Here is a 10,000-nt window from a genome sequence, read left to right as displayed (position 1 = left end):
CTCTCTTCCCTCCTCCTCTCTTGCCCCCTCCTCTCTTGCCCCTTCCTCTCTTGCCTCCTCTCTTGCCCCCTCCTCTCTTTCCTCCTCCTCTCTTGCCCCCTCTCTTTCCCCCTCTCTTTCCCCTTCTCCTCTGTCGCCGCCCTCTTCTCTCTTTTTCTCTCCTCTTGTCTTAATTCTGTCCTCTCCCCTACTCTTGTCTGCCTCGTTGTCACTTTCGTTTCCAGCGGTTAGATGTCAAAGTAATGGGTTATTAAACACGTGTATTTGGGCAGTACTCACAGTGGTATATCTAAGTACCAATGCCAAAGCTCCATTCACTTCACATTTCGGTGACACCTTAGAATGACACCTTAAAAAGCTTTATTAACACTTTATTAAGACTTTGTTATTAGTTTCTAATGCCTTTTACTGACTGTTATTCTAAAGTGTTACCCATATTTCCAAGGGGCATTCATCCATCCAGTAGCAGCCAGTCCAATAGTAAGACAGACAGTAAGTAAGACACTTATGTAGACCTCCTTGAGCCAGTCAGATTTAAATTGAAATTTTTTATCATGCTGGCTTTATGCCCCAATTCCCTTATCATCATTCTTATGTTCTCCTTTTCTTTTCTTTTTTCTTTTGCTCTTCTCTCCTGTCTTCTCTTCTCAATATCTCTCTACTCATCCTCTTTATAGTATGCTCTCTAGTTTTCTTTTTTCTCCTCCAATCACCTCTTCTCTTCTCTTCTCTTCTCTTCTCTTCTCTTCTCTTCTTTTCTTTTCTTTTCATTTCTTTTCTCTTCTCTTCTCTGCTCTTCTCTCCTGTCATCTCTTCTCTCTTCTCGTGTCTTCTCTTCTCAGTTTCTTTCTCCGCCTCTGGCTGTGAGGGTAGTGGAGGGCGGAGGGGAACACTTCTTTGGCATGTACAGCCCCAGGCATCTCTCACACACAGGCTATCAATTCACACACACACACACACACACACACACACACACACACACACACACACACACACACACACACACACACACACACACAAGCTCATCAATCGTCTCTCCTTTCTTCTCCCTGACGTGTATAACTCTTCTAGAAACAGCATGTAACTCTTTTAAACAGGACATTTATTACCTTTCAACAAATTGGTATCCATTGTTAACCACACCACAGAGCCTGTCAAACCTGTGTGTGTGTGTGTGTGTGTGTGTGTGTGTGTGTGTGTGTGTGTGTGTGTGTGTGTGTGTGTGTGTGTGTGTGTGTGTGTGTGTGTGTGTGTGTGTGTGTGTGTGTGTGTGTGTGTGTGTGCACGCACGTGGGAGTGTGTAAGAGAGGAAGAGAGAGAGAGAGAGATTCCAATAACTATAGCAATTAACCATCAATAAATTGGTGTGTGCGTGCGTGCATGTGTGTGTTCGGGGGTGGGGGGGTGTCATTCTCCTCTTTCTCCCCTACCTACACTGTGCATGAATAAGGCATTAGCACGCTAATGATGACTAGCGTTCCCGTTTACAGCCACACACACAGACACACACACACACACACACACACACACACACACACAGACACAAACACATACACACACACACACACACACACACACACATACACCGACTGTGGAAATAGACACTCGTCACCTTTTACAGAGGCTGTGAAATATTTAAAATGCAGCGCAGTGGAGGTGTGAAAGGCAAAAAAGAGGGATGGAAAGAGTGAAAAAAGATGATTTGTAAGTGCCTTGAAACTCTAAAAAGAAGTCCCAGCAGCTTGCAGTAGTAGCAGAGAGAGTAGAGAGAGAGAGGTTCCATTGGCCCATTGTTTCCTGGTTCTATTATGCCCCCCCTTAGGCAGACCTAGGCAGACCTAAGGACTGTTCTATTCATTGTAGGAGCATTATGACACGGCCCTTTAGGCAGACCGGAACCTGGTGCCCTAGGTGCCCATAGAAATCTATTATGTTGGCATATCTCTATAGAATATCTCTGGTAGTAGCTTACAGTAGAAGGTGAGAGACAAAACCCAAGACATTGAATGAATTTTAAGCAAAGATGTTTTAATATCCAACAAGCTGCCCAGAGATGGACAATAAGGAAGAGAATAATATATATTTTAAACAAGTGCAAGCTCCAAATAGAAGTCCCAGTTGCTTACAACTTGCCCAGTAGTAGAGGGACAGATGACAAACAGGAGACAAAAAAACCAAGAAAGAGGGAAAACCGATGAGTTTCAAGCGACTGGAAGCTCCAAAAAATAAGTCTTAGTTAGTTGATTATAACTTCACGCTTTTGACTAACACAAAGAAGAAAAAGCGTAGAAAACAAAGAAGCTGACCGAGGAAATTGAGAGAGAGGGTAGAAAAGACAAGAATGAGGACAAAGAAGCTACTTTTTGGAGAATGAGGAAATTGTTTTATTATTGTTTTGAGTTGCCCTGGGTCATTTTTTATGCCGTGCTGCTGCTGCTGTTGCTATTGTTTTGTATTTTATGATGAGGGATTTATGAGCTGTGTCCACTCTGTCTCTGTACAAGATACACCTCATTAAAGGGGAAAAAAAATGCTTTGTCATCGTGTGGTGCTATTGTCATTTTTTTGTCAGAGTTTGACTCTATGTAGGCTTGACTGCTCCAACTTGAATCAGTAGGAGAGATTATAAGTCAAAACCATGAAGGCTTTTAAAACGTTTGTATTGTGAATGGGCCTTTTAGGTTGGTGCTGTTTTTTTCCCATTATGAGAACTTCTAAGTCCAGCACATGGTTTTTTTCATCATTATATGTTGTTTGCTGTTGTTGACTTTATTTTGGGGTGACGTTCATGTTTTTAAAAAGTGCCTCTAAGTGCAGCGCATCGTTATCATTTATATAATGCATTTTTATTGTTGTGGACTTTTTTGCGGTGACGCTCATGAAGTGTGCTTCAAAAAGTACTCCTACTGTAAGCCCTGTACATCACTGTCATCATTATTATTTTGCTTCATAATGGGCCTCTAATTACAGTACATTGTTGTTATGTGCTGTTTGTGGACCTGATTTTGGATGTGATGTACTGTTTATGAAGTGGGCTTCAAAATGCGCTACTTGTGGCATGTTGTTGTCTTTGTGTTGGTGTAACCCCACACTGCTCCATGGACTGTAACCAATGCCCTGAAAACAATGATAAGTCGCTTTGGATAAAAGCGTACAGCTAAGTGTAATGTAATGTAATGATGTGTATTTGTGCATCGTGTCTTCACAGCAGGAGGAGAAGGAAGGAGAGACCCCCAAGGACACTCTGGATGACCTCTTCCCTGACGACGGTGACGACCATGGCTCAGGAAGTAAGTGGCGAGCCTTCCTTGTTATTGCACAACTCCTCCCGTGTTACAATAGTATAGGGTTTGGTGGTTTCCCCCAGCGCTTTGTAGTTAAGGCGGCCACCTTGACGACACACACACTTTATAGTGCTCTAAAAAGTCATAGGACCACGAACCAGGATGGGCTCTGCCTTCCTTATTATTGCGCAATCCCCTCCATGGGCCATGACTGAAAGCATCCAAAATGTGCTCGGGGGAGGGGGAAGGGGGGGTACAGCATGTTAATAAATAAAAATAAATACATCGCTTATCCATTACAAAAGGTGATGCAGGTGTATGATACTTTTTCAATATTAAATCATTTAAAATACTTGATAACAAATTTTGACTTTTTGCTCACCATTGTACAGTCAGTCCTCCTGATATACCCGCTGACATCCACCTCCAGATGGCTGACAAGAAATGGGATTCTGATATGAAGCAGAAATTTGCAATATTTCACAATTACGTTACTGGTCTGGCTCACTTAAAGTGATACTGTCCCATTTTTGGAAATAAGCGCATATTACACCTCCCCTTGAGTGAAATAATTGAGTTTTACCTTTCTCCTGTACTTTCTCCGAGTATGGCTGTGCAAATTTTACCTCCAAGCTAGCAGTTAACATTGAGTCCTATGAGACCAGCTGGTGGCTAATTGGTCTCATAGGAGTCAATGTTAACTGCTAGCTTGGAGGTAAAATTTGCACTGCCATACTCAGAGAACAGTTGAAAGTACAGGAGAAAGGTAAAACTCAATTATTTAACTCAAGGGGAGGTGTAATATGCGCTTATTTCCAAAAATGGGACAGTATCACTTTAAGAGCAAATTGACTACACGTGGCCCCTGAAATGAAATGAGTTTGACTTCCCTGATCTATACTGAAGAGTCCAGTAGTAATAGTAGTCTAGTGTGCTTTATTGTGAAGGAGAGACTATTTTATCGTTAACCATATGACAAGCCCTCGGCGTATCCATAGTTCCCCTTGAAGTGACTGTTACTGGTGTCCTCTGTCCTGGGTCAATGGACTTATTGGTGTCCCTTTTGACCTTTTACTTGGGGCTATGGTGCATCATTAAATCAATCAAAGGTTTTTTTTGTTTTTTTTTAAAGACTTGCAATGTAAATGCCCTATCGATGTTTTATTGGAAAATCCATACCTGTCAAGACACACTTCTTGCCAATATCTATTGACGTGGCACTGTTTGGATGTAGGTCTGTGAATTCCATGCGGTTTGGGTGTGGGTTCCTACATTTTAATTTCAGTGGTTTTTCAAAATTGAATTGTAATATCAATGGATTTGACTTGATTTTTACATAATTTCTTCTTCTTCTTCTTCTTCTTCTTCTTCTAATTCTTCTATCTGTTCCCTCTCTGTCACCGCTTTTCCATTCCCTCTCCTCTCCCTCCCCAGCTGCATAACGGTACAGTGCTGGCATCAACCCGACAGGCCTGCAGTATCTGCCTATTTCATTCAAACTCTTTCTAACTTTCCTCCTGGTCTCTCTCTCTCCTCTGCTCCCTCTTCCTCCCTAGTGCAGAAGTAACAGCAGCTCTGGAAGTCTATGTGCCTATTTCTTTTTTTAAGTATTTTTTGGGGCTTTTCAGGCTTTATTGGTTTTTGTGAGACAGGATAGTGGAGGAGAGACAGGAAGTGAGCTGGGAGAGAGAGATGGGGAAGAACCGGCAAAGGACCCGGACCGGGAATCGAACCCGGGTCGGCCGAGTGGTAAACGTGTGCCCTACCATATCAGCCACGGTAGGGCCTATGTGCCTATTTCAGTCAGACTCTTTCTAATTCTGCTCTCTCTCCTCCCCCTCCCTCCCCAGTGCCTCAGCAGCATAACAGCGCGGCGGTGGCGGCAGCCCAGCAGGGTGGCTATGAGATCCCGGCCCGCCTGAGGACCCTCCACAACCTGGTGATCCAGTACGCCTCGCAGGGCCGCTACGAGGTGGCCGTGCCCCTCTGCAAACAGGCCCTGGAGGACCTGGAGAAGACCTCCGGACACGACCACCCGGACGTGGCTACCATGCTCAACATCCTGGCACTGGTGTACAGGTCAGTTTATTGCTGCATTTTTGTTGTTGTTGTTGTTCTTCTTAGAAGAAGAAGATACCGCACACTCTTGTCCATCGTGCTGCCATCTATTAAGAAAATGGCAGCACGATGGACAAGAGTGTGCGGTATCTTCTTCTAAAAAACTGATCTACCCGCTACACCTCCACCTCGAAACCTCTGGTGTGCGTTGGTTCCCTCCTTCAAAAGATAGTTGTTGTTTTTTTACCACCTGGTAAACTCCAAACTCCCATTGTCATTGTGACACAGCACTCATTGTGACAAAGCACTGCATTTTATGCCTCTCCCTGGGGCGGGGCGGGAGTCGAACCAGCAACCTTTGGGCTACAAGTCAGACGCCCTAACCGCTTATCCATGATTGCCCAATGTGGGCCTACGTGTGGTGTGTATGCACAGCTGTTGACCCCCACCAGCAGTTGATGGTTGGTGTGTCAGGGTCCACAATGCACATCATCTTCAGGTGAGATGGAGTTTAGACAGTAAGAAAGGTGGTTGCATCGTCAATGGAGGGTGAGTGTGTGAGATGGGGGGGTATGTCTCAAAGTTCACGTGGGTAGGTAGAAGTGTGTCTGTGGTATGAGGTGGCCTTGACATTGGCACCTGCCATCCGGCAAAATGCTGGCAAAACTTGGCTGTGGCTAGTAACAATTTCAGTGCCACTAGCCAATTTAGCAGGCAGCTTATTCCTTAGTGTGACATATGCATCATAGCCTGTATTCCGTTTTTTTGCCCCTCGAGTATCAATTGTTTGTATTTAAGTTCAAGAAAAAGCTCAGTAACTCAGTTCCTATCTGCTTGATATATGTAGGCTACTTCCATGTAGAAAGTTATGCACTCATCTTGCTTTAGCATCTCATCTTTTGAGGTTAGACATACACATTCAAGAGAAAGAAAAAAAAAACAATATAAAATCTGTGGCTAGTGGAATACCTGCATGGCTAGTGCCTTGGGAAAGCCACTAGCCACAGTGGCCGGTGGGTGAAAAAGTTAATGTCAAGGCCTGGAAGTGAGGTGGCCTTGACCGCCCAGACGTGACCAACATGTTGAACATCCTGGCACTGGTGCACAGGTGAGAGAGGGTGCACTGCACTGCATGTATGGAAGAGTGTGTGTGTGTGTGTTTGGGCCTGGACGATACATTGGGGTAAAATCAATGTGTGTCGGTAGGTAGGTGGGGAGCATCATCTCTCAGCTTCCAGCCTCCAATATCCTGACATGATGGGCACAGACACTGCATGGGTCTTAATCACAGACACAGTAGTCAGAGATGGTAGATGAAAAGATAGGAGCCCCATCTCTCAGTTTCCACCTTCCAATTTCCAGAAATGACGAGCACACGCACAGACAGACAGAGAGAGAGAGAGAGGGGNGGGGGGGGATGAGGTGTGAGAGATACAAAGAAAGGAGGGGGGGGTGGATAAATGGACGTAGAGGAAAAAGTGAAAGCTCCAGCACACTGTTCGCATTGAGTTTTACTTGCGACGTTTCGGTCTAATGACCTTCTTCAAGCAATTCAATTTTTTTTTTTTACAATTTTGGTGACAGTGGTTCCACTCACTACGCACCTGGCCCAAGGAGGTGTGCAAGCATTCCAAAAATATTGAGTGAGAGAGCGCCATGTCTCACTCTCCACGTGTGGTGTTGTGGAGATGAAGGGAGAACAGATGGAGGCAGAGAGAAGGAAAAGAAATGGAGAGATTGTGGAAGATGCAGTACAGGGTCTTGGTGTTTTGGAGATGAATGGATAGGAGCACCATCTGTGGGTTGGGGGGATGGGGTGGCATGAAGAAGAGAACAGAAGGAGGGAAAAAGAGAGGGAGGTATAAGGAAGCGAAAAGAAAAGAAAAGAAAAGAAAAGGAGAGATTGTGGGAGAGATAGAGGCCTGCATGGGTCTTCATCATTACAGACACAGCAGTTCCTATTCTCCACCGCTGCAGCATAGAGGGAGGTGGTGGTATAGGGGGGGGCAGGTGGTGGAATACAAGGGGGGGAGGGAGGTGGTGGTATAGGGGGGGGGGGTGGTGGTATACAAGGGGGAGGGAGAGGAAGATGGGGAACAGAGAAAGAGGAAAGGCCCTGCTTGGCTTCATAATCACACACACACAGCAGTCTTGATGCTCCACTGCTGAGAGAGAGAGAGAGAGAGAGAGAGAGAGAGAGAGAGATATGGGAGAGAGATGGGAGAGAAAGAGAGAGATGGGAGAGAGAGAGATGGGAGAGAGAGCGAAGCAAAGGGAGAGAAGAAAGAAAGAAAGAAAGGAAGGAAGACAGAGGCAGACAAGGCCTTCATGTCTCTTCATATTGACAAAACAACGCAGACCAGATTCTCCACTGCTGCAGAGTGAAGAAATGGGAAATAGGGGAAAAAAGAGGGAGAGGATAGCCATCTCCACAGACACTGGAAGGGATGGAGACAGGGGGGAAAAGAGAAAGGGAGAAAGGGATAGGGCGAAAAAAGTAACTTGGAAGGGGAGAAGGTAGAGAGAGAAAGAGGGGAAGAAAGAAAAAAGAGAAGGAACAAAAGAGGGGAGAAAGAGAGGGAGAGAAGGTTGGAAAGGTACCGTAGAGAAAAAGAGAGAGAGAGAGGCAGTGGGGCTATCCTTCTCAATAGAGAGAGAAAGGGAAAGAGAGAGAGAGAGAGAGAGAGAGAGAAGGAGGGAAAGGGTACATAGAGAAAGAGAGAGAGAGGCTGTGTGGCTATCTTTCTCCATAGAGAGAGAAAGAGAGAGAGAGAGAAAGAGAGAGAGAGAGGAGGCTGGAAGAGAGAGAGGAGAGAGAGAGAGAGAGAGAGAGAGAGAGAGAGAGAGAGAGAGAGAGAGGCAGTGGGGCTATCCTTCTCAATAGAGAGAGAAAGAGAGAGAGAGAGAGAGAGAGAGAGAAGGAGGGAAAGGGTACATAGAGAAAGAGAGAGAGAGGCTGTGTGGCTATCTTTCTCCATAGAGAGAGGCGGGGAAAGAAAGAGAATAGAGGGATAGAGAGAGGCAGTGGGGCTATCCTTCTCCATAGAGAGAGAAAGGGAAAGAAAGAGAGAGAGAGGGAGAGACAATAGAGGGATAGAGAGGCCAGGCTTGTTAAAATATTTAATGATGTCGCTAAATGGTGACCTGTGTCTGCCGCTTCAGGGGAAATGGGAAATCTTTACCACCATACACTCATCAAACACACACACACACGCGCGCGCACACGCGCACACACACACACACAGTGTGCACATGCATACATGCATGCGCACACACACACACACACACACACACACACACACACACACACACACACACACACACACACACACACACACACACACACACACACACACACACACACACACACACACACACACACACACACACACACATGTGCGCGGTCACTCCCAGGCAAAAGGAGAGGGAAAATTCCTCTCTTGCACCAGGGCTGGACTTATGGCCAATGAAGCCATGCCTTGCCTTGCACATCCTCTCCATCCTCTCCTCTCATCTCCTCTCCTCTCTTCTCATCCTTAACATTTAGAGTCTGACTTGGGAACAGACACATGGAGCTCTCTCACACACGCACACACGCTATTGACTTCAGGTCATTTGAGCCACTTTTTGGTAAATCGCTTGGGAAAATAACAAAATAGCATCTCTCATACACACACTCACACACCCCCTTCATCCTAATGCTGTTTTTACCATTTTGAGTCTCACATGCGAACAGACACGCGCAACGCAACTCTCTCTAGAGTTAGTCTTCAATGTCTTCACACCCTATGAGTGTGTGTGCAGTAGAGGGTTGCATACAGTTCAATATATTTACATAAGGTGAAGTGATGAAGTGATGTCCTTAAAAAGTACATGTGAAAATGTTCATTCATACGGTTGCTTATATTTGATGTGTGATGAAGTGGTCCGCACACTGGGCATGAGCTCCAAGGATATAACTTTATTTAATTATATTATACAGTACAATCAACAACGTTTCGATCCGCCATTGGGATCTTCCTCATAGCTCGTATTTTATGAAATATCTAAGGAGGGGTGTGTAAAGTGGTGTGAATGTGTTTTAGGGAATCCTGAACACACTGAGCGTACTGTAAATGTCTATATCAAGGACTAATTGGGTAGCTCTTCTCTTTGTGTTTCAAGGGACCAGAACACATTCATCCATTCATAGTTTAATAGCTTCATGTAAATTCATTTGTTAGCTCTAATAGTAAACTAATTGGTGCCTACAGAGATCAGAAATAATACAAACATTCTATAACTGTGTACAGTGTACTAATTGCATTTATCATGCTGCTTACAGTAACCAAAACACATTTATAAATGAATAATTAGAGACTTAAGTGAATAATTTAGAAAGAGTACCAGAACAACGAGTTGGCTTTTTTTTGTCTGATATTTGTCCATGTCTGTTATGTATGTACCAGAATAAATGCAAACACACTATTAATGTATTGTTAACTTATGTTTTTGATTTGATCTGGAGTAAGTAAATTGGTTGCCTTTTTCTCTTTTCTGTATACTCTTCACGGACCAGAATGCATTTTAAACATGAATAAATACATAATTTCATAAATTGACTCTGTCACATTTGTTTGCTTCATAATTCCATCAATCAAAGGAGCGGACCACTCGCT

General features: G+C 44.5%; 1 protein-coding gene across 4 annotated transcripts in view; it reads left to right on the top strand.

The window, feature by feature from the left end:
* LOC134448030 (kinesin light chain 1-like) overlaps positions 1–10,000 on the top strand; it is a 129,027-nt gene that overhangs the window by 68,748 nt on the left and 50,279 nt on the right. For all 4 annotated transcript variants that reach the window (XM_063197791.1, XM_063197798.1, XM_063197807.1 and 1 more), the window contains 2 exons: positions 3,209–3,290; positions 5,135–5,363. In XM_063197791.1, the coding sequence (XP_063053861.1) occupies positions 3,209–3,290; positions 5,135–5,363 (311 nt within the window). The remainder of the gene's footprint in view (positions 1–3,208; positions 3,291–5,134; positions 5,364–10,000) is intronic.

This window comes from Engraulis encrasicolus, chromosome 1, assembly GCF_034702125.1.
Source record: "Engraulis encrasicolus isolate BLACKSEA-1 chromosome 1, IST_EnEncr_1.0, whole genome shotgun sequence".
In the NCBI taxonomy this organism is placed as follows: domain Eukaryota; kingdom Metazoa; phylum Chordata; class Actinopteri; order Clupeiformes; family Engraulidae; genus Engraulis; species Engraulis encrasicolus.
The sequence above is the reverse complement of the archived record's forward strand: the minus strand, read 5'-3'. Positions and strand labels throughout refer to the sequence as shown.